The following is a 25,268-nucleotide window of genomic DNA, read 5'->3' as shown; positions in this document are numbered from 1 at the left end:
AAAAAGGGAAATATAAGCTTATAAATTATGGTCACAGCAGTAATAAGTAAGCGTTTAGTTATTTTACACAGAGCTTTTGGCACATTCATTCAGAATGATTCTTCTTTGATTTGTTAGGTTCCCCCCCTCCCGCCCCCCACAGTGATAGAGTGGAACTGGCCTGTAATCCTAGCAGCTCAGGAGGCTGAGACGGTAGAATCACAAGTTTGAGGACACCCTCAGCAATTTAACAAATCCCTAAGTGCCTTAGTGAAACCCTGTCTCAAAATAATAAATAAATAAATAAATAAATAAATAAATAAATAAATAAATAAATAAATAAATAAATGATTGGGGGGATCAACACACCAAGACCCTGAATACAGGTGCCAAGGTGACCCAGGTGCAGGAAGCTGCTGGGACCAGTGGCAGGGTTTAGGGCAAGAATGAAACAGTTATGTTCGAAGGCCTTTATCTCATTTAATTTCTTCAAACAATGCTTGAAAGTAATATTTTGCCCCATTTTACAGATGAAGAAACCAAGGCATGTATCGCTCAGGAGGTGATTAGGTGATTTTCCGAAGGTCACATAGGTGGGAAGCAAAAAAAAAAACTGGAATTTTTTTTTTTTTAAAAAAAAAGGTCTTAGGCTGTAGCTCAGTGGTAAAGCACCCCTGGGTTCAGTTCCCAGTACCAAAACAAACAAACAGGAAAGAAAAATATTAGAGGCAAAGACTACTAAATGGGGCAAATTAGTGGTCTGTGGTAATACTTGAGTTCTAACTAGTGAAGAAGGAAAATAAAAAATTAAGACAGTTAAAATGATGTTTAACATTTTCAGCTCCATGTTCAATCAGCATAGTCATCAGCTGACATTTACTCTGCACCCCTTGGGTGAATGGCACTAAACCAGATTCCACAAGAAATATTATCTTCTGCCTATATGAGCAAATCAGCTGTTGAACTATTGCTCTTATAAGCTATAGATTATAACAATTGATGTTAATATATTGTGAGATTTCAGCCTTAGAATCATGAGGTTAAAATACAAAAAAATACCAAAAATTTTTAACAGAAACTACCTACTTTTTGTACTGAATAAAGAAGTCACTATCCTATGAAGTGAAATACTAATCATGCCAAGTTATTAATATTTCAACAAATATTATTTTAGTATGAAAGTGTTGAATTTTATTTGATTAATCATTGTATGAATAATGCAAGGTAAGCTTTCATTTTGACAAGTAAAAATAAGGAGTTGAGTTGATTTAGAGCACATTATGTAAAATCTTAAAATAAGTGGTGCCTGCCTTGAAAATTCAAAAGAAATTTTGGTGGATGTCAAAAATTTGTTATTAAAACCTATTTTTACCTGACCTCTGAGGTTAATATCACATTTTGTATTAAGATGCTTTTCATTCTATATTAAAAATGTTTCCTTTAAATATGATTAGATTTTAAGTATTCACCATTCCCCATCCCCCACACCCTTGTTTATTCCTCCTCACCCCAATCTCTTTTACTCTGGTAGGGTGCCTATTGCTGGCTACCCAGTCATTAATATTCTAATACCATTTAAGGTAGCTCTGCTGGGTATATTTATTTTGAATCCTACAATCCAGTTTCTCTTTTAACCTCGATTCCTAAATCAAGTTGATAAACCAGTTTATTTTTCTTCCTCTTCATTTCAACAACTCATGATTTAGATTGGCTAGGAGGATATATGTAATCCGGGAACAACCTCTTTCCCTTGCAATCTGTATTTTAGAGGCTTCTTCCTTTCCTGGCTGAACGTGCTGAAGTCAGGCAGAGTACCTTGTGAAGGACTTCAGCCCCCACAGTTCCCTGTGTGCGCATGCCCTCTCTTCTTACAGTTGTCAAAGTGCTTTTGCCAGAGCGGTCACATAATCAACCTGAAAGAAGAAAATAAATACCGTATACTTTAAAATTTTATCGATCCTTAAAAACTGGACACTCAAAGGTAACTGCTACTACAAATTTGTTACTTGAAATTGGGTTAATGCATGTAAAAGCCGATCTATTGTGTGTGTGGTGGGGGAGGGGAAGGAGGTATCTATTTCTCAGACTTTGCTGTAAATAAGCAAAATAAACTCCAAATCAAACAAACTATACAGGCAGTTATTGAGAGACATTGCATGTTAACTTTGTAAATTTCATCTTAATCTACCTTTTGTTTAAAGGGTCTTATTTATTAAAGGTGGGTCTTGACCTTGACAGAGTGAATTTATGCAGAAAGTGAAATTTTTATCTTTAAGGAGTGTTGAGAAATGTGTTCCTGGTATAACATTTCAAAAATTCAATGAGTATATTAATATTAATTACAGCCATTATGAAATATTTTTATTCCAGTTTACTTCTTTGCCTTTTTTTTTTGCTATAATACAGCATTAATTTTTTCATCGATAGCATGTAGTTTAAACTGAAGGTATTAACAAAAAGCATTGGATCCAGAAAAGCTGGATGATATTGAAACTATAATCAATGTGTATTTCAGCCATATGATGATATGGCTATAATAAAGGCAGTTCTAGCTCACTGGAAGCAGCTCAAAAACCAGAATTATAATGATTTACTGCAGCATTGTTTAAACCAAGTATGAAAATGTCTCCTTCTATGACCATCTTCTTTGGCAGTGATAGAACTTTGTGCTGTCTGAATCTAAGGTTCACTTGCCTCTTTGTGTTGTATTTTACAACACTGATCAAAACCATTATTTTAGACCAAGAGAAGTGAGGAACATAAAAGCAATTTTAAGTAGGTTTTTTTGGTATTATCTGGCAAAATGTGATGTATGGTATATTGATTGGGATTCTTTTTAGGGGAAGGGGAGAAGCAGGGATTTAGAAGTAGAAAGAAGAATCAGGTGGCTGTGAAGCATTTGCTTTTGCCCACTTTTTTGTGTATGAAACTTTGACATGAAATACCAATTAAGCATTTTTGATGTCTTTAATAAAATAGTGGAGCTACTTTTAATGTAATTTCTCAGTTGGACATCTTTTACTTAATAGTTGAGTAATAATATCTCCATTTTATAGTGGTTATTAGTCATTAGGATATCCAAAGGCAGCTTCTATGTGTATCAAAATGCCCTTTTACAAATGTCCTAAGAAAGATGTTCTCCAGTACATGTTAATTAAGTAACTATATTAAATATATTAATAACTTTGTTGCAATTGTACTGAATCATCATCTAAAAATAATGATATGTTTGGTCATATGCTCCTTTAACATTTCAAAATATTTGTTTGCACAGTCTCATCCCTGTAATATTTGTATATTTAAAGTAATTAACATTCAAGGAACAAGCTAACTCAATGGTAACTACATGTATGGAAATCTCTTGATTTTGAGCAATTACTATTTTCATCCTTGAATAAGAAAACAGGCTGTATGACAGAGGTGAATATAATTCTATTCGAAATGGAAAATACCATACACTCCTTATATGGCTAAATGAAGCAGTGGTGGCAATGCACTATAATTACAATGTATGAGAATTTGGGACTTTGTACTCCTCTATTTTTAACACTTTTGCTAGCATATGGTAATTCAGGGTCATCAAACCATAGTCTTCCACTGCTAATACTAGAGATAAGAGAATAGATTCTAAATTTGCCAATCTTGTGACCAAGGAGGCAGCAGGAGGATTCAAAAATGAAATCTAGCAACCCAGAATTATCTTGACTGTCTACTTAAATCTCAGACGGATTTTTAAAGCCCCGCCCCCAGTCCATCTCACAGTCGCCCTCCCCCCCCCCCCCCGCGCCTCCCCATGCTCTCTCCCTCTCTCTCTGACCTCAAATCCAACTAGAAGCATTTCTCCACTCTGCAGAGAAATTCTCAGGCTCCTGTTGAGACCTGAAGCACTGAGAAGCCAGGAAATCCTCTTGTGCGGCAGAATTGGAAACAAGAAAATTGGAGATTAAGCAGAAAAACCATAATCCTTAGAGTAACAAGAAGCAAGCACTTCCAAACGTTTCAGTAGGTTTCACCTTTTTAAAAGCGGTGATATAATATATATGTGTGTATATATATTATTTTTATAAAATGTCTCCCAACAAAATGGAGTAGCTGCCGCTACTGCGAGGCCAGAGAATGATTGTGCAGCTGAGTCCTTCTAACAAATGCCAAGGATTTCCTCCCTCGTGCTGGTTCGCTGTAGCTAAATGAAACAATTATCGAGGCAAGAAAGCAGTTTGTTAATCAAGAGGTTTAAGACGGCCGTTTTCTTTAAAGTGCTCGAGCTGAGGAAGGGGGAAGAAAGGGTCGTGTGTGTGGTGTCTTTTTAACCTTGCTGAAGGACGCAGCAGTATTTATTGACGTATGCAAATAACTGGGGGAGGGTGGTGCTTGGGAAAAAACAGGAACCAGAATCAGTTTCTCATTGCAGGGTGAACGCTCTGAGTTCCGGTAAAGGGAAAAGAGACGTGGCGAAATTGCTGTCTTTCTGTCTTATAAGCACATCTCTCACTAATACAGAAAAGGAACCAAGACATCAGAAAGGGTGAAGACGCTCTCACAGTGTTTTTAGAGACCTTGCTTGTGTTCCCTCTCCCCAGCCCGACCTGTTAAATGGGAGATTATGGATTTGCTTGCAATTGGCTAATAGCGGTGGCACTGGATTTTCTCAAGTAAAACACCGCCCGCTTTAGCGAGGGGCATTAAGGATCACTTTGACAATAACGCATCTCTCTTTTTTTCCCGTTTCAGCTGCGCAAACCATGCAGGATGATTTACTGATGGACAAAAGCAAAACCCAGCCCCAGCCCCAGCAGCAGCGGCAGCAGCAGCAGCAGCCCCAGCCCGAGCCCAGCGTAGCCGAAGCCCCGTCCACGCCCCTCTCCTCAGAGACCCCCAAACCGGAGGACAGTAGCGCAGTGCCGGCCCTTAGCCCCGCCGCGGCCCCGCCGGCCCCCAACGGCCCGGACAAGATGCAGATGGAATCGCCGCTCCTGCCGGGCTTGAGTTTCCATCAGCCCCCACAGCAGCCGCCGCCGCCGCCGCAGGAGCCCACCGCGCCGGGCGCGTCGCTGTCGCCGTCGTTCGGCAGCACCTGGTCCACCGGCACCACGAACGCGGTGGAGGACAGCTTCTTCCAGGGGATCACCCCAGTCAACGGGACCATGCTCTTCCAGAACTTCCCGCACCATGTCAACCCAGTCTTCGGAGGCACTTTCTCCCCGCAGATCGGCCTGGCGCAGACCCAGCACCACCAGCAGCCGCCGCCGCCAGCACCGCAGCCAGCGCAGCCGGCGCAGCCACCCCAGGCGCAGCCCCCGCAGCAGCGCCGGTCGCCCGCCAGCCCTAGCCAGGCGCCCTACGCGCAGAGAAGCGCTGCCTCGGCTTACGGCCACCAGCCCATCATGACCAGCAAGCCGTCTTCGTCTTCTGCCGCTGCGGCCGCCGCTGCGGCCGCAGCGGCCTCGTCGGCCTCATCCAGCTGGAACACGCACCAAAGCGTGAACGCCGCCTGGAGCGCACCGTCCAACCCGTGGGGTGGTCTGCAGGCAGGCCGGGACCCTCGCCGAGCGGTTGGCGTGGGCGTGGGCGTGGGCGTAGGGGTACCCTCCCCACTAAACCCCATCTCGCCGCTCAAAAAACCCTTCTCCAGCAATGTGATCGCGCCTCCCAAGTTCCCTCGTGCGGCTCCGCTCACCTCCAAGTCCTGGATGGAAGATAACGCTTTCCGGACCGATAATGGTAACAATCTGTTACCATTTCAGGTAATGCTCGGGTGCACCTGCACCCGTTTTACCCCTACCTTTCATCTTCCTCCTTCTCTGCCTTTTAGTCGCCCCACCCGTTTTTACTTAAAAAGGGCAGCAATGTCCAGCTCCCCCCAAAGCCTCCTATTAACGGGGGCTGTTCTACTGCCCAGGAGCGGGGATTGGGGGAGATGAGGTGGAGGGAACATTGTGTCTGCTCCGGGAATTGTGTATGTGCCTGTTGGAGTAGAAAAGAACCTTTTTTCTTTTAGTTTATTTTCTCTTTCACTGTGATTATGCTTCTCATTTGACCTCCTTTGACAAAGCTGCAAGTGTATGGCAAGGTGCCGGCATAGTCCCAGGATGAGTAGGCTGAGATTCCTATCATTTTAAGTGGCTACACATTTCAGGTTATGCAATCTAGGCTCAGGGTGCTGCCTGAAAGCCATCCACACCCAAACCGCTCTGGCCTTACTCTTAAAGAGGTTAACAACTCTTTAGTGGTGCTATTTCAGATAGTTGCATATGCTCAATTAAACTAATGTGAACACATGTGTTTATGTCTCACTGTGGTGTGGGAATCATTAATAACAATTGGCATATTTCCCCTGCTGGGAAAATTATGAGTGTGAGATTCCAATAAAACCCAGAACTATATCCAGACTGAGGTGGAAGAGTGTAAATTCTACGGACAAATATTCGCATGTTACCTAGAAGGATTTAGAATTTTTTTCCTTTGCAAAGGAGACAATAGGACACGACCTTCAGAGCCATATTGCAATGGAGTCTATTTGCTAGCTAGCACTGAAATATTTAAAGCTGCAGTGTCCTTCACCAGTTGGGTTATTTAAGAAGACAATGCAGATCAATTACACTATTTGAAACAGCAAAGTGAAAGTCTTGCAATTTTAATGAAAAATGAGTCTTGTATCTTGATATTAAATGCTAATGAAAAAATCTAGGAAGTGCTCCAGACAAAAAGGTTGAATGGAGAGTGTCCTTATTTCTGTTCTTGCTTCTGATCCAGTTCACAGCCACAGCAGTTGGCAGTATCCTGGACATCTTGGGTCAGAAAGGGGTACTGAGGGGGAAGGTGTGTGTTCACTGGGGGCATATGCTCTCAGACACTTACCCTTCACTTATGAATTGATTTGTTTGTAGGCTTTTAGGCTCAGTTTTAAAAGAAAGAGAAATGGAGCTAGGATCAGATTGGGCCCAATTTCAGTGGTCAGAGAAATGAAATGGAAATCCTTTGACCCATGCTGAAAGATGACAGAACTGACAATTTGACAGAAATGAGGTGTTATGTACTCTTCATTTTGTTGCTCTTTACATTTCAGATGTTTAGGGTGGGTCCCATTCATGAAGGAGGAGATAAGATTATTGATTACACCCCTCTCTAGGCTAAAGCAAGGATTTTTCTTGGAATTTCAAGGAAGTCCATGAAACCTCTATGTCGTCCAAAGGAGAGTTTCTAATGGAAGAGGATCTTACCAAATTTTCACAGGGATCTTTCGAGAGTGGGGGTTTTTAATATTAAGGTATATTTCTTCCCATCATTCTGAAGTTGGACTATTTTAATAAAATGAAGAGACACTGCAAGATAGGATTAGTTTGGTAAACAGAGGAAAGGAGGAATCTGCTTTCTAGAATTTATGTTTTCTTTTGGGGGGGAGTAGGGCAGGGGAGGCTGTATTTGGTAGGCAGAGCCAACTGATTTTAACAATTACTCTTTTTATTCTCATGCTCTCTACCCAAGTTCAGTCTCAGAGGATAATCTGAATACAGTTTCTTTTCCTTTTTTTTTTTTTTTTGTTGTTGCTGTTTAAGATGAAATCAAACTGGTCTTGAACACGAGGACTCAAATAGTCTCCCTGTCTCAGCCTTCCCAGTAGCTGGTATCGTGTGGCTGGCTATTAAATATAATCAATTTTATATTATCTCCTGAAAAGGGGATTGGGAAGAAATTAAATCCACAAAATCTCACCAAACCTGATCTTGACTAGTAGTATGGGGATTTCCAATTGTTTCTCAGCAAACCATTTACCAGTGATGCTAGTAAGAGCCAAATGCACTGGATTGAGTTTCTCTCTTGTCTCTTCATCTCTGATGGTACTATTGACTAGGCAAAAATGGTCAAAAGATTTGTAAGAATGATTTGAGTGAAAATTGAGCAGTATTTAATTGGTCTCAGGAAGAATTACATGCACTGTATGTCACATTTTGGTTTCTTACTTAAAATGGAACTTTAAGGTTTTGAAGCAATATTAGAACCAGAGGATCTGGGCTTGGTGGCACATGCTGATATCCCAGCTATCAGGAAGGCTAAAGCAAGAAGGTGGTCTGAGCCCAGGATTTCTGAGCCAGCCTGGGAGTATATTAAGAACTTATCTCTTAAAAAAAAATAATGGGATGGGGTATAGTTCAGTGGTAGAGTGCTTGCCTAGCATATGTAAGACCTTGGGTTCAATCTTCAGCACCATACAAAAATACAAAATAGTAAAATAAAAAGAAGCAGATAAATAGTTGTGCTTTGGATTAGAATTTTATCAGAGTTGGTTTGTGTCAATAACTATAATCAAGTATGTTAAAAAATAAAATCTAGTATCTTACATGCAGAATGTTATGTGCTTGTGCATTTATTTGAATCATTTTTCTAGGGCTGGGGTGTAGCTTAGTGATAGAGTTTAGCATGCAAAAGGCCCTAGGTTCAATTTCAGCATATAGACTCCAAATGATTTTTCTAAAATAGTGAGAAATATCTTAAATATTTCTGATGACTTTTTTTTTTTTTTGGTACTAGGTATTGAACCCATAGGCACATGACCTGAGCCACATCACCAGTCCTTGTTATTTTTTTATTTTGAGATGGAGTCTTGCTAAGTTGCCTAGGGCCTCACTAAATTGCTGAGGCTGGCTTTGAACTTGCAATTCTCCTGCCTCAGCCCTCCTGAGCCTCTGGGATTATAGTTATGCACTACCACGCCTGATGACTTTTTGAAAATTCATTATTTTGACAAATATGATTTTTTTCTTTAAATTGAAGAGTTTATTTCATAGTATACCAACTTTATATACACACACACACATATATATAAAATTTTAAAAATATTTATTTAACTGGTTTGGGGACAGAACCCAAGGGTGCTTTACCACTGAGCTACATCTCCAGCTCTTTTATTTTTTTGAGACAGGGTCTTGCTAAGTTGCTGATGCTGTCCTCAAACTTGTGGCCCTCTTGCCTCAGCCTCCTGAGTTCCTGGGATTACAGGTGTGTGTTACCATGCCTGATTTAGTTTTATTTCTTATTTAACATACTCTTTTGAGCTAAAAAAAGATCTTAAACAGTGATCTAATCTGAAGTATCTTACTATATTTTTTTAAGTCCATGCCTTACTCCAGTGCTTCTTCATTTTCTTTTTGCTATTTTCTACCAACACAGTAGATTTGAGTTTTACATAAGTGGTTTATATCATATTTTACTTTCTTATTCTAATGAAGTTGATTGGTTTCCCCAGGTTGGAATAACTACTTCCTTAGTGATTACTTATATCTAAAAACTACCTCATTTTTATAAATAAGGAAACTGAGGTCCCAAGAGGTAGTGTGACTTGGAACTCTAACTTTGTTATTCTGTGCCCTTAACTTCCCTGTAGTACCAGTGTTGTCAGGTAAAATTTTTACTTTTTAATCAGGTTCTCTTTGGACTCTACTCAAAGGAATTTAGTGATAGATATATCAGGCTGATTCCTCCTGGTGATGTACAAGTTGCCAAGGCTGGCCATGAACTTGCAATCCTCCACTTCTGCCTCCTGAGTAGCTGGGATTATAGGCATGTACCACTTCACTTGACTGTTTTCCTTTTTTAAAGACTATATATCCTGGAAGTGATATAAATTGTCTAGTTTTTGCTTGCCTTTGAATAAGGATAGTATGACCTAGTTTTAAAACTGAAGACTTTTCTCTAATTGGTTTCTGAACTACTGCTCTAATGCAAAACTACTTAAGGTCCAACAAACCTCATAAACTGTTTCAGAACTTATTATGACATTGTTGATATGAGTGCCAGCAGAGCCACATTATCTATATTCTACTTAAAAGACGGTTGGTTGAGGGGCTGGGGCTGTAGCTCAGTGGCAGAGTACTTGCCTAGCATGCATGAGGCACTGGGTTCGATCTTCAGTACCACATAAAAATAAACAAAATAAAGGTATTCTGTCCAACTATAAAGAAATTTTTTTTAAATGGGGTTGGTGGGCCTGTGGTTATAGCTCAATGGTAGAGTGCTTGCTAGCATATTTGAGGCACTGGGTTTAATCCTCAGCACCACTTTAAAAAAAATAAAGGTGTATGTCCATTTACAAGTAAAAAAAATTTTTTTTACCATACAATTTATTTTTATTTTTTTAAGTCATACATGACAGCAGAATGTATTTTGACATATAATACATACATGGAATGTACATACATCAATCATATTGTCGATTCTATTCTGCTGCCCTTCTTATCCCCCCTACTCCTCTCCTCCTCTCCCATCCTTTCTCTCTATCCAATATAATGTGACACACTTTTTTTTCTTTTTCTCATCATAACATCATATATGTATTCTGTATAACAATGAGGTTCTCCTTTCATCTTCCGTGCAACTCCCCTTCTCCCTCTTTTTCCCTCCCACCTCTCTTCCCTATTTAGTGGTAGTCTTCTTCTCATGCTCTTCCTCCCTATCCCATTTTGAGTCACCCCCCTTATATCAGAGAAGACATTTGGCATTTGTTTTTTAGGGATTGGCTAACTTCACTTAGCATAATCTGCTCTAATGTCATCCATTTGCCTGCAAATGCCATGATCTTGTTATTTTTTAGTGCTGAGTAATATTCCATTGTGTATAAATGCCACATTTTTAATCCATTCATCTATTGAAGGGCATCTAGGTTGGTTCCACATTCTAGCTATTGTGAATTGTGCTGCTATAAACATTGATGTGGCTGTGTCCCTGTAGTATGCTCTTTTTAGGTCTTTTGGGTATAGTCCTAGAAGGGAAATAGCTGGGTCAAATGGTGGTTCCATTCCCAGTTTTCCAAGGAATCTCCATACTGCTTTCCAAATTGGCTGCAACAATTTGCAGTCCTACCAGCAATGTATGAGTGTGCCTTCCCCACCGCCCCCCCACATCCTCGCCAGCACTTATTGTTGTTTGACTTCATCATGGCTGCCATTCTTATTGGAGTGTGATGGTATCTTAGAGTAGTTTTAATTTGCATTTCTCTGACTGCTAGAGATGGTGAGCATTTTTTTCATGTATTTGTTGATTGATTATATATCCTCTTCTGAGAAGTTTCTGTTCAAGTCCTTGGCCCATTTGTTGATTGGGTTATTTGGTTTTTTGTTGTTTAACTTTTTGAGTTCTTTGTATACTCTAGAGATTAGACTATCTGATGTTTGAGGGGTAAAAATTTGTTCCCAGGATGTAGGCTCCCTATTTACCTCACATATTATTTCTCTTGCTGAGAAAAAACTTTTTAGTTTGAATTCATCCCATTTGTTGATTTTTGGTTTTAACTCTTGTGCTATAGGTTTCTTATTAAGAAATTTGGGGCCTACCCCCTCATGATGAAGATTAGGGCCAACTTTATCTTCTATTAGATGCAGAGTCTCTGGTCTGATTCCTACTCCTTGATCCATTTTGGGTTGACTTTTGTGCATGGTAAGAGAAAGGGATTCAATTTCATTTTGTTGCATATGGATTTCCAGTTCTCCCAGCACCATTTGTTGAAGATGCTATCTTTCTCCATTGCATAGTTTTAGCACCTTTGTCTAATATAAGGTAGTTGTAATTTTGTGGATTTGTCTATGTGTCCTCTATTTTGTACCTTTGGTCTACCAGCCTGTTTTGGTGCCAGTACCATGCTGTTTTTGTTACTATTGCTCTATAGTATAGTTTAAAATCTGGAATTGCGATACCACCAATTTTACTCTTCCTGCTTAGAATTACTTTAGCTCTTCTGGGTCTCTTGTTTTTTCCAGATGAATTTCATGATTGCTTTTTTCTATTTCTGCAAGGAATGTCATTGGGATTTTGATGGGAATTGCATTGAATCTGTAAAGTGCTTTTGGTAATATGGCCATCTTAATAATATAAATTGTACCAATCCATGAGCAAGGTAAATCCTTCCATCTTCTAAGGTCTTCCTCTGTTTCTTTCTTCAGGGTTCTGTAGTTTTCATTGTATAGCTCTTTCACCTCTTTTGTTAAGTTGATTCCCAGGTTTTATTTATTTTTTTTTTTTTTGAGGATATTGTGAATGGAGTAGTTGTCCTCATTTCCATTTCAGAGAATTTGTCACTTATATACAGGAATGATTTTGATTTATTGGTATTGATTTTATATCCTGCCACTTTGCTGAATTCATTTACTAGTTCTAGAAGTTTCTTAGTTGAATTTTTTGGGTCTGCTAGGTATAGGATCATGTTATCGGCAAATAGTGCTAATTTAAGTTCTTCTTTTCCTATATTTATGACTTTAATTTCTTTCGTCTGTCTAATTGCTCTGGCTAGTGTTACAAGAACTATGTTGAATAGAAGTGGTGAGACAGGGCATCCCTGTCTTGTTCCAGATTTTAAAGGGAATGCCTTTAATTTTTCTCCATTTAGAATGATGCTGGCCTGAGGCTTAGCATAAATAGCTTTTACCATGTTGAGGTAATTTCCTGTTATCCCTAACTTTTCTAGAGTTTTGAACATAAAGGGATGCTGTATTTTGTCGAATGCTTTTTCAGCATCTATCAAGATGATCATATGGTTCTTATCTTTAAGTCTATAGATGTGAATTACATTTATTGATTTCCGTATATTGAACCAGCCTTGCATCCCAGGGATGAATCCCACTTCGTCATGATGCACGATCTTTTTGATATGTTTTTGTATCCAATTTGCCAAAATTTTATTGAGGATTTATGCATCTAAATTCATTAGGGATATTGGTCTAAAATTTTCTTTCTTTGAAGTGTCTTTATCTGATTTTGGAATAAAAAAAATTTTTTTAAAAGAGAGTTGGTTAGGAAATATTAGGTTTTCTATGCTACTGAAAACATTAATATAATAATATAAACTGTTTACTTCCGAACTACATGTTGAAAGGTGGTTAGCTTTATATAAACTGTTCACAACCTCATGGCCTTACAGTTAGTTATATAAAAGTATGCTTCAGAAATGTAATAATGTTAAATGTCCTCTGATAGGGACACAGTGTTTTACTTACATGACTTTCTTTGGTTAGCCTGTTTTGTTTACTTTCAAGGGTTGCACGAGTATTGGAACTAGTTGTCATCACTTAGGCGATTTTTTTGGTATTTGATCAGCAAGTATCAAAAGACTACGTGTTGTTGGCTGCAATATGGAAAATTTGATTAAGTCATGTGGATTTTAGAGAATTAGATGGTGGGAAGCATAGAGTAGTGAATGACCTATGAAACTCGGAATGAAGACGACACTGGTCAAAGCCAGTGATTCTCTGTCACTGGTGATAAAGGGACAAGTCTCTTATATAGTGATTCTTCTTCCTTGTCTGCAAAAATGGAGAGAGAAAAAAAGCATGCCTACTTTCTAATTTGATTTATGAGAGAATGTAATAATGTTATGAAAATTAGATACTATTATAGGAATACTTTTATTACTCTTGGATGCTTGCCTGTTATACTTGTAGTCAGAGTTAGAATTTAATAGGAAGAATATCATTGATATCCAGTAGTTCAGAGTTAAATACTAGCCAATGGTATATGGAAGTGGAGAGGTAGCAGAGATACAAGAGTATAAAAAGGCACTTTGTATATTGCAGCTACCTATTTTAGACAATCAGTCATGGTGTTCTGAAGGCTAGGGTGTACAGACTTACGCTTAAAAAATAATATAGGTTTATAACTACTTGTTTCTGCTATGACTGACTCACCAATGCAAGCATGAGAGTTTTCCTGTTCTAAACATTTTAATTGGTGAAGAGGGAAATGCTTAAACTCTTAATTTCCTGACTGCTACAAGTGTTTAATTTTGGTAGTTCCAGAGATACTAAGGTTCTAATTTTTGAAACTCCTTACTACCACTTTCTAGGAGGCTTTTCCTGGCTCTCTCTGGGATTGGATGTGTTGGTTAGAGATAGAATACAGGAAAGAACCCCAAGTTTGGAGCTGAGAATTGAGGTAATAAAGCCATGGACTCAAGGTGGTTTCCTGGGAATTTTGTTGTACTTGTAGTGGTAGCCAGACTCGCAAGGAATTTTTCACAGGTGGTCCTAACAACCTTGTGGGTAGCTTGTTATGTTGGGGATCAGATGTCCTATTTTACCTGTTAGACTTTGGTTCTGCTACATTTAATTTTGACATATTTTAAGTATTGTTTATAGGTGCTAAGAAAACTTCTTAATGTGAAACCATTCTAATATTTGTCTTTTTATTCAACTTGAAATAGAAAAGTACTAGTGAATTAAATACTTAGCAATTGGAACTAAAGCCTACCATTCTCTCCCAGGAAATAGTATTGTATAATTCTCAGAAATAATTAATATGATACAAATTCATGTTGGCAAAACTCATAGGTGAGAAACAGAAATGGGCACCAAACAGCCTTTATGTTATTTGAGATGATCATAGAATTAATATACACAAAGGGAAGGAAACATTGAATACTGATTGTGTATGCATAATGGATAAATGAAAGTTTGTTTATACAGCCAAACAGCTTTATTCCTCAAGCATTCAGACTCATTTCAAGACCAATATCAAATATAGGAGAAAAAAAAATGTAGACTATCGTTAGTAACTCAAAGCAACAAATTAAATTGTCACTGCTACAAAGTAAACCAGTAGGCAGAAGTGCCCAATACTTAGTGTGTCTTCATGAATGGATAAATGAAAGTTTGGGGCTTTAGCATATATTTAGAATGTGCAAGGCCCTAGGTTTAATTCCCAGCACCACAAAATGAATGAATGAAAATTTAAACCCAAATTGTTAGTTTTGTTTTTTATCCCTATAGTATTATATATTTATCATTTTTGAGACAGATTCTCCATTCTAGTATTTCTGTTTCTCTGCAAGGTATTCATGGAATACAGAAACAGGTTAATGCATATAATTTCCTGAGGGACACCTACAATTTATAGAAAGAGAAAATATTATATGTGTTTCTAAACTATATGCACACCTCCATGGTTGCTAATCTGAGACTCTGTTGAGTGTTGGGCATGTTAAGAGATAAGCAACTTTTTGTTTCCTTTCTGTTTTTTTAGTGTTTAGTAGATGGAGCACTGGCTTATATCCTATACATTAAATTTTCCTTTCCTCTTCATTTTTTGATCAGCTTATTTTTTTGGAGTTAATTTATCCTTACATGATGGTCAAGTTTGTTCCTGATGTCCCATGTCAAGTTATTAATAATAGAACTGACTAAAACAAGAGTCAGTATAACTCTGACAATAACAATTTAGAAATATTGGGCTGGGGATGTGGCTCAAGCGGTAGCGCGCTCGCCTGGCATGCGTGCGGCCCGGGTTCGATCCTCAGCACCACATTCAAACAAAGATGTTGTGTCCACCAAAAACTAAAAAAATAAATATTAAAAATCTCCCCCCCCTCTCTAAAAAAAATTTAGAAATATTAAGGAGAAAATTCTCTGGTTTAAGAGGTTGGCAAAGAGCAAGTTATAGTAGGTCCTTTTAACAAGTCATTCATTCTAGGCATGTTAAATTGGAAAGCAGAGATGAAAAGGGCAAAATATTTTCAATCTTAAAGCTGTAGTAGGGTTTAAAATTCCTTAGGGATGGGAATTTTTCAGAGGAAACATCTTAGTGATCTGACAATCTAATGCCCTACTCAAACTATAGGAGTCCTAGTTCTTAAGTTTCAAATAAGCTGCAATTGAAGGAGGCAAGAGGTAAATATGCCCAGAAGCCCCTCTTTTACAATCTGGTGAATAAATTTATTTCTTCCTGTGGACCAGAGAAATATAACTTAGATATATAGAGGATTAAAAATAGTGAAGACCAATAAAGTTCATGACATATGAGGAAAAGCTAAGAGATCATTTTTAGATTTATTATAAATCTGTTTTTATGTTTGCATTTGATTTTATTATTAGTAGACTATTCAATCCTCTGCCACATCATTGTTTGAAACAGTTATAACCATTAATAGAATCTTGAGGTAATAGTTAAAAGGAGTAGCTTACATTTTTTTTTAATATTAGAGATTGAACCCAGCACTGCTCTACCATTGAGCTACCTACCTCCCAGACTCTTTTTATTTTTTATTTTGAGACAGCCCTGGCTAAGTTGCTGAGGCTGGCCTCAAATTTGTGATCCTCCTGCCTCAGCCTCTGGAGTTGTTGGGATTACAGGTATGCCCCTCTATACCAGGTTAGGTAGTATTTTTGTTAATTGTGTACCTCCTACAGAATTCCCTGATCAAAGGAATGGATTGTTTGTTTCTTCTTTCTTTCTTTTTTTTTTTTTTTTTTTGTGGCACTGGGAATAGAACCCATTACCCGAATTCTACATGGCAGGCAAGCACTGTACCACTGAGACACATCCTAAGCCCAAAGGGATAGAATTTACATTATTTAATTTCTTTTGGCATCTTTGTCCAACATAATAATTTATGTACTCTATCTTTTGAGTATTGTATTATTTTGATGTCCTTCTCCAAACAGATTGAACTAACATAAGTACAGAGGACCAGAATGCCAAGCACTTGGCTTCTCTCTTTTAAAATTAAATATTTTAGGGGCTAGGGATTGGCTCAAGCAGTAGCGCGCTCACCTGGCATGTGTGCGGCCCGGGTTCGATCCTTAGCACCACATACAAACAAAGATGTTGTGTCCACTGAAAACTAACAAATAAATATTAAAATTCTCTCTCTCTCTCTCTCTCTCTCTCTCTCTCTCTCTCTCTATCTATCTATCTCTATCTTTAAAAAAATAAAATTAAATTAAATATTTTATTTAATCCTTAAATATTCTTGTGAATTAGGGATTATTATCCTAATTGAGATTGAATATTACCTAACTATTAAGATAAGAGAGGAGGGACGGAAACTCTCAGGTCTTTTGATTCCAGGCCTAGTTGTTTCCTTATACTCTACCTGCTTGCCTCTGATCTTGTCCCATACTATCTTTCAGTAATGCCTTTGATGTTATGTTCTTTCTGCAGAACTTCCGTGATTTCCATCATCCCACTTTGCTTTTAGCGTTTATCATTCTCTGAAATGAGCTTGTTTATTTTGTTTCGTTTCTCTAGAATGTAGGCTTCATAAGGGCAAAGACCTTTTTATTCAAGTGTCCTAATAGGCTATGATGGTACCTGGGGTATTTTAGGCTCATGGTCAATATTTGTTGAATGTGTTAATGTTTCTCATTTACAAGTGATTATGTATTTATTGGTCAATTTGCATGTTGCCAGCAATCTAATAGTAATTTATAAATATTCAGCTGGCTACAAGAGATATGAGGGTAGCTCCTAGAAAGTAAAGAGAAAGAATATCCTATTCTTAAATAATTCCTATTAAAATATAGAATGATAAGGTCTAAAATAGAATATGATATGCACAATAAAGAATGTGTACTTGAATCAGAAGAAGTAATTATATTTGTGTCTGAGAGAGAGAGATAGATATTGGGAAGCCATCAGTTTGTCTTTATAGCTTTATATATTTTCAAAGTTTTTTCTGATTTTGAAAGTGATACATATTTGCTACTTAAAAGTTGAGAGGAGGGCTGGGGAGTAGTTCAGTGGTAGAGTGCTTGTCTGAGCATGTGCAAGTCCCTGGGTTTGAGCCTCAATACTGCAAGAAGAAAAAATCAACTAGAGGTGGGGACAGATCCCCTATTGCTTATAATTCTGTTTCACAGAGATAAGTACTTTTATGTTTTGGTGTATTTTTCTACCAATTATCTCTGTTTTATGTGTGTATATATTGTATTTTATATAGTAGAGATCTTTTTTTGTACATGGTTTTCAGCCATATTTTAGCATTTTATATCATTACAGTAAAAAACATTTTTGATGATTCCATAATATTTTATCATAGGAATCCATTATAATTTACAGAGATGTTTCCATATTTGGAGGATATAGATTGTTTTCAGTTTGTTTTTTGTTTTGTTTTGTTTTGTTTGCAGTGCTGGGGGTAGAACCCATTGGATCTCTCATGCTAGCCTTCAGTTTTTAACTACTAAACATTATGAACATCTTTGGCCATCTTAATGCTTTCTTTAGAACTGAATGGGCAGGGTTCCATAGGCACACTAAGGAATGGGGTGGGGATTGTGGCAAAGTTTGTTAAGCAGAGGGAACAGCAGGTGTACTGGGCAAGAAATAACATGGTATGCTGAGAGTAGAAGACTCAGAATAGAAACTGGATGTGGTAGAATGTGCCTGTAATCCCAGAGGCTGAGGCAGAAGGATAGCAAGTTCAAGGCCAGCCTCAGCAATTTAGCAAGATCCTAAGCAACTTAGCAAGACCCTGTCTCAAAAAATAAAAAGGGCTGAAGATGTGGCTTGGTGGGAGAGTGCCCCTGGTTTCAATTTCTGGTGAAGTAGAAGGGACCAGATCAAGGTCATTCTAGGATTATGTTTCTTCAACTTTCTCAAGTAAGGACATTGAAGAATATTTAAGATGGGAAACAGCTATGGTAAGGCTTTTAACTTGATGAATGAAGTGACCACATCTTGGTTTCAGGAAGATTACACTGGTAGATGGATTGTCTGGAATCAAACAGAAGGAAATAGGCTAATGTGTGAGGACCTAAGGTGATTGAAAGGAAGGGACAGACTCAAGAAATAATTTAGAGTATAGTACAATAGTGCATGCCTGTAATCCCAGCGACTCAGGAAGCTGAGACAGGAGGATTATAAATTTGAAGCCAGCCTCAGAAACTTAATGTGAGACCCTGTCTCAAAACGAACACAAAAATAACAACAACAAAAAACAAAACCAGGAAATAATTAGGAGGCCCATGGAAGCACCTGGTGATTACTTGGATGGAAAGAATAGAGGAAAGAGTGACTCTCCTGTGTTTAGATATAGCTGGGGAAGATGATCTAGAGGTGAAAATGCTTAACAGTGTTAGATGAGAATTTTCATGACTCATAAGCCAGGTGAATTTCAGAGTGGAAGAATTTCAGAAGGGAAAGTTGTGTGGGGGATATTTGAACAAATGATTTGACATTTCTTACCCACCCATGCTTTTGTGTGATTCTTTACTTGTGGGAAGGAAAGCCTTATTAGGATAGATTACTTTGTGGACAACTTAGTAGAACACTACATCTGAAAGGAAAAATAACTACCATTCTAAGTCAGGAGGTTTTTGTTCCCCCTTACCCTGATCTTATTTTATTATACCCCAAGAATTAGAGTCTGTGTTAGCTGATTAATCATCTTGTTAGTGGGCTGTAGCCTGGCATTGCAAAGGACTATAAAGAATTGCTAACTAGAGCCAGGTGGGGTGGTGTACACCTATGAATCCAGTGGTTAGGAGGCTGAGATAGGAGGATCGTAGGCTCAAAGCCAGCCTCAGCAACGGCAAGGTTCTAAGCAACTCAGTGAGACCCTATCTCTAAATAAAATACAAAAATAGAGTTGGGGATGTGGCTCAGTGGTCAAATGTCCCTGAGTTCAATTGCTGATACAAAAAAAAAAAAAAAAAAAGAATTGCTAACCATATGGGAGGATCATAGACAATAAAAAAAATGAAACTTGGCATCCTTAAATTGAATAAACTCACTGAAAAATGAGTAGAGGTTCTTAGCTAATCTAAGGTATCATTAATAAGGTCTTAGAAAAGTTGAGATTAGACCTATGGAATTTAGCTCTTTTACACTAATACAAGTTTTTTAATGGGTATAAACATGATGAAATGTTTTGAAGCTTGGGATTCATAGTAGACTCATAGGTTGGTGAGTGTTGGTGGAGCGGTGGGGGCAGGAGTGGTACAGGAGTCACTAGTTGTGCTGCATGTTATGTATTCATTTCTAGGTACAGAGGTAGGCTCTAGAGCATTCATTAAATTTTCAAAAGGCCCCATAATTAAAATATAGTTAAGAGCCACAAATATAGAGCAAAAATACTGGCTCTTAGTAAAACTTTAAAAGGTTTTTCAAATTTTGGTATTTAATTTTTTTAATCTTTTTTTCCATACCTGAGGAAATTCCTTCCTAACTCTGAGAACTTTTTAAACAAATAAATGCCAGTCATAGTGGCACATATCTGCAATCTCAGCAACCAAGAAGACTGAGACAGAAGAATCAAAGTTTCAAGGCCAGCCTCAGCAACTTAGCAAGACCCTATCTCAAAAGAAAAAAAAAGAACTGGGTGGGCTGGGGATATCGCTCTGTTGAAAGAGTGCTTGCCTTACATGTACAAGGCTATGGGTTTAATCCCTAGCACCACAAACAACAACAACCAAAACATACACATACAGACACACACACACACATACACACACACACAGGACTGGGGATGTAGCTCATTAGTAAAGAGTCTCTGTGTTAAATCCCTCTCACCAAAAATAAATAAATAAATAAATAAATAAATAAATAAATTTAAAAGTGTCCTGGTTTCTCTTTGATCTATCTTTTCCCAAAGCATTCAAATTATTTTTCATTAAATCAAGTGTTGGCATTCATTTAATCAGTTTACATATATTGAACTAAGTTACATAGTTAAATACTTCTGGTATTATAAAGATCTGGGGACAAACCCTTACAATCCAGGTAAACTTGCAGTTTATCTGGGGACAGAGATTTATAGACTTACTGGTCATGGTGTTGAGTATTCTATGGGACATTTTTTTATAGAGTAGATGGAACTCATGAATTAATCTGGAAAATCAATTAATGTCTTAGATGGGTAATTAGTACATAATAGAAATATTATTTCTCACAGTTCTGGAGTCTGTAATGTCAAAAGTTAAGGCACTGGCAGATTTGGTATCCGGTGAAGGCAGACTCTCTGTTTCATAAATGGTACCTTTTATATTTTTTGTTGTTATTGTTTATTTGTTGTGGTACTGGGTTTTGAACCCAGAGGAGATCTACCACTGTGGTACATCCCCAGCCCTTTTTATTTGTATTTTGAGACAAGAGTCTTTCTAAGTTGCCCAAGCTGGCCTCAAACTTTTAGTCCTCCTGCATTAGTCTCCCAAGTCACTGGGATTACAGGCATGCACTACTATACCAGGCTAGATGGTGCCTCTTGCCTCATATGTTGGAAGGGGTAAACATATTCCTTTCAATCTCTTTTATTAGGGCATTAATTCTATTCATGAGGGAAGAGCCTTCATGACTCAATCACTTCCCCCAAGGGCCCCACCTCTTAATACTATCATATTGTGAATTAAAGTTCAACATCAGATCATAGCAGCAAAGCTTTCACAATAGTAGTTGCTTATTTGCATATGTAAATAAACTAGAATGTCCATTTGATTCAAGAGAGGTATTTTGTTTCTTTTCTGGTATAGGAGATATAACTTAGAAATATGGACTTCTTCAGTGTTACTAATATAAAAACAATTTCCTCAGAGGAAATTTCCACTCTCCCCATTCTCTTATTTGGTTGCTGCTATGACCTTAGTAGGTCTGTTCCTACTATTGTAATCTAATGAAAGGAGTAGAAAGTAGAGCTGAGGGAGAAGGGAAAAGTAGTGGGCTTGTGAAGTATGTGTGTGTGTGTAGGGGGGTTGGGGGCAGTTCTGAGGGTCCTAATCCTGGGTCTCAGTGGCTGACATCCAACTCACAGAAATGCACCAGACCTTGAGGTTTTTAATATAGAACCAAATTTGATTAGATCATGTAGACTTTTTTGTTTAACTTTGTAACCAGCTAACTATTTAAAGGCTAGTGTGGAAACTTAACTACCACCTATTACTTTATTTCCACTAGTAAAAAGCCCAAGTAACAAAAGAATATTTTGCCCCAGGGGTCTGGAAATGGAGGTCAATGGTAAAGTGGTAGAGCACTTTCATAGTATATGTAAGGCCTTAGGTTCCATCCCTAGCAACCAACACACACACATGACAGACGAACCCTTTGGAATGTAATATGACATTACGGCCTGGTAAGAACAATTGGCCAGACTTTTGCATCCCAGCCCTTTTTATTTTTTATTTTGAGACAGGATCTTGCTAAATTGCTAAGGTGGAACTCAAATTTAGAGCCTTCTGCCTCCACTTCCCGAGTTGCTAGGATTATAGGCCACCATACCAAGCCAGCGTAGCTGTGTGGAGGCAAGTGAACCATGTAGGCATAACATAAGATTTTCATTTTAAAATATAATAGGATATTTGATATTCTGATATAGGTTGAAATTCTGTTAAATATAAAACATGGACTTATAGGAAATTATAGCTTGATCTAAAAAATTCAACATCTTGGTTTAAGAGGAAAGGAAGAAAAATCTCTTCAGTGAATATATTCTTTCATATTGTGGAGGATAAAGCAGACAATGGGACTGAGGTGACACATTCTGTTAGAGGAACATAAATAATAGAGAATTATTGAATACTGAGATGTCAAAGGACATTGAAAGACAGCAAAGAAGATTTCAGCAAAGAGGACAAAGCTAGGTAAAAGGATGCTTCAGCTTTTGTTACAATAATTAAATATTCAAAAAGGCAGCCATTTTATACTGTCCAGGAAGTTAAGCAATTGATTGCTCATTTTATATTCCCCCTCCCTTTTTTAAAGCAAGCCATAAGCAAGCAAGTTGACATCAGGGATTTATATTAAGAAATTTCTTTTTATGGAGTGTTATTAGCAAGTTCAAAACCTAATCTTTTAATCTCCTGTGGCATGAGCATAATATTCATGATGCCCCTAAGACATTTCATGTTTGTTCTAAGCCATCAAAGAAAAGAGGACAGTGTGTTCAGCATAATTTGCCTTGCATATATTATGAATGGTCTAGTCTGATGACTCTTCACAGAACTCATTATTGTGAAAAGACAGCCAATTTAGAACAAGTTTGCACTTTCTATGTTCTGTAGAGGTCATCTATACTGTGTGTGTGTATGTACGTGCATGTGCGCGGTGCCAGGCATTAAACTCAGGGGCCTTAACCACTGAGCTACATCCCAGCCCTTTTTTTAAAAAAAAAAGATTATTTTGAGACAGGGTCTCACTAAGTTGCTTAAGGCTTCACTAAGTTGCTGAGTCTGGACTTGTACTTGCAATTCAGCTGTACTGTTCTTATAAACTCTTTTTATATAGTTTTCACTTTATTATAAATCAGTCTGTCTGTATATTTTTTGATACAGGGTCTTGTGTTCTCCAGCTAGCCTTGAACTTACTGTCCTTCTGCCTTAGCTCCAAGTTGGGGATTATAGGCATGCACCACCATGCTTGGATTATTATAAATCTATAGAGATTCATATGTGTGTTATATATGGCAATGCTGTGAATTGGAATTTCAATTTAGTAAATGTTTGTAGGTACATATCATGTTTTTGTACTTGTGTTAGATATTGTAGATAAGACAAATCACCTGAATCCTGTATTTAGGAACTAACATACATGAGGCATCTTATGAAAGTGAATATCAGATGTATGATATGTTTGACTACCATGAGTAGTCAAAGAGGGGCAAGAGTAATTTGGCCTATAATGGTGAAGGGAGGGAGGAAGAAGAGAATTTCTGTGGCTTGATTTTGAAAGATAAGATTTGGTTAGATAGAATGGGTACCCAGTAGGGAAAGAAGAATGAACAATAAATGGAATTATTGAGCAGGCCTTTCTGATTAGAGCAGGGAACTTTTAATCTGAGAGATAAGGATGGATTATTTTCTTTAGGATTGAAAAAAACAGGCTGGGGTTGGTGGCTCAGTGATAGAGTACTCACCTAGCATGTGTGAGGCACTGGGTTCAATCCTCAGCATCACATAAAAAGAAATAAAATAAAGGTATTATGTCCATCTATAACTAAAAAAATAAAAAACAAGACAATAAATCTTAATATACTAGATTCCACTTATATATTTTTTTCTACTTGGTTTTAATAGAGCATTTAAGATGTTTTTGTACATGTTACACTGCAAGAAAACAGATTTGAAGAAGGGAAAAGTAAATGAAATAAAAATGCAAAAATGCAAAAAGCACATAACTCAAAATAATTATTTAGCTCTTCTCACCAGCCTTCCTACAAAATAGAGTCTAGAATTAGTTTAATACTGATGATGCTTATTATGACAGTGGTAGGATTTTATTTAATTTATTTATTTATTTTTATTTATTTATTTTTTTTTGGACTAAACCCAGTGGTGCTTTACCACAGAACTACATCCCATCCCTTTTTATTTTTTTCATTTTGCTTAGGGCCTTGACAAATTGCTGAGGCTGGCATTGAACTTTCGATCAACCTCCTCAGCCTCCTGAGTGGCTGGGATTACAAGCATGTGCCACTGTGCCTGGTACAGTGGTGGAATTTTCAGTGTATGGTTTAGGAATGTGAATTCTCCTGAAGGCAATAAATAACCCTGAAGGTCTGAGATCAGGGTAGTGGCACAATAAAGACACATGTTTAGAAAGACCAGGGGGATGAATTGGAGAAGTTTTTGTGTCTGCCACAGTATCACCTGGGGACAGGGAGGCTAGTGAGAAAAGGGTTATGATGATATTTTGGAGTTTTGCACAGATCAAGCAAGGTTTAACTGTGAGGAAGCCTTACAAAGGAAAAGACTGCTGCTGATGGTGTCGAATGTGTGAAAGTGCTGAGCTCTATTATGCTTAAAACAGTATCTACTTATAGGCTGTTTTATATTCTTCTTTTCCTTATTTCTCCTTTCCAACTTGACTTTGACCCAGCTAAAATTTGGTAGCACTCTTTTTTGTACTCCATTCTTCCTGGAGGTCTTATCCATGAAAAACATTGAGAGGGAAGAGGAGAGGATGGTCTCTTCCTTTCTCTTTGGAAGTGCCAACTGCTGCCTCCTCTCCAGATTTTACCATTTGAATTCAAAGATGTTAAAGCTGATGTTGCTTATTCGTATTCTCAAACTCTATTAGGATGTTTCCACATTTTTGGGGGTGGTGGTGGTGGTGGTGGTGGCATTTTTAAGGATCAAACATAGGTCCTTATGAATTCTAGGCAACTGCTCTGCCACTGAGCTATATCCGCAGCCCTTTTTATTTTTCATTTTGATTCAGGGTCTCACTAAATCGCCCAGGCTGGCCTCCAACTTGCTATCCTTTTTCTTCAGTCTTTTGAGTAGCTAGGATTACACGAATGTGCTACTAAGCCTGGTGAAGTTAGTATACTTAAATAGGGTTTGGAGTCATGGAGTGGTTTTAGGACAAAACTCAGTAAACAAAATTTGGATAATTATTGGTTGAATTTGTAAATTGGCCTAGTTGTTGGAATAAGTTAGTGGTCTTAACTTTGAAATACAGAAATTCAAGCAGTAACTGTTAAATCTATTTGTCTATCATAGCACTGCCCAAATAAATAGACTTCAAGCTACATTAATTTAAAATTTTCTAGTAGCATATTTATAAAGTGAAAAAGAGCTGGACATGGTGGCACATACCTG

The 25,268-nt window shown here is 37.8% G+C and overlaps 1 protein-coding gene across 8 annotated transcripts in view; it reads left to right on the top strand.

Moving 5' to 3' along the window:
- Cpeb3 (cytoplasmic polyadenylation element binding protein 3) overlaps positions 1 to 25,268 on the top strand; it is a 180,548-nt gene that overhangs the window by 29,680 nt on the left and 125,600 nt on the right. For 5 of the 8 annotated variants that reach the window (XM_026397363.2, XM_077798710.1, XM_026397361.2 and 2 more), the window contains exons 1-2: positions 1,856 to 1,960; positions 4,711 to 5,723. In XM_026397363.2, the coding sequence (XP_026253148.2) occupies positions 4,722 to 5,723 (1,002 nt within the window). In that variant the 5' untranslated portion in view covers positions 1,856 to 1,960; positions 4,711 to 4,721. Of the gene's footprint in view, positions 1 to 1,855; positions 1,961 to 3,881; positions 3,982 to 4,404; positions 4,505 to 4,710; positions 5,724 to 25,268 lie in introns of those variants that run through there. The other 3 variants (XM_077798709.1, XM_077798708.1, XM_077798707.1) reach the window with 3 other exon arrangements.

Source organism: Urocitellus parryii, chromosome 5, assembly GCF_045843805.1.
Source record: "Urocitellus parryii isolate mUroPar1 chromosome 5, mUroPar1.hap1, whole genome shotgun sequence".
NCBI classification, from domain to species: Eukaryota; Metazoa; Chordata; class Mammalia; order Rodentia; family Sciuridae; genus Urocitellus; species Urocitellus parryii.
The sequence above is the reverse complement of the archived record's forward strand: the minus strand, read 5'-3'. Positions and strand labels throughout refer to the sequence as shown.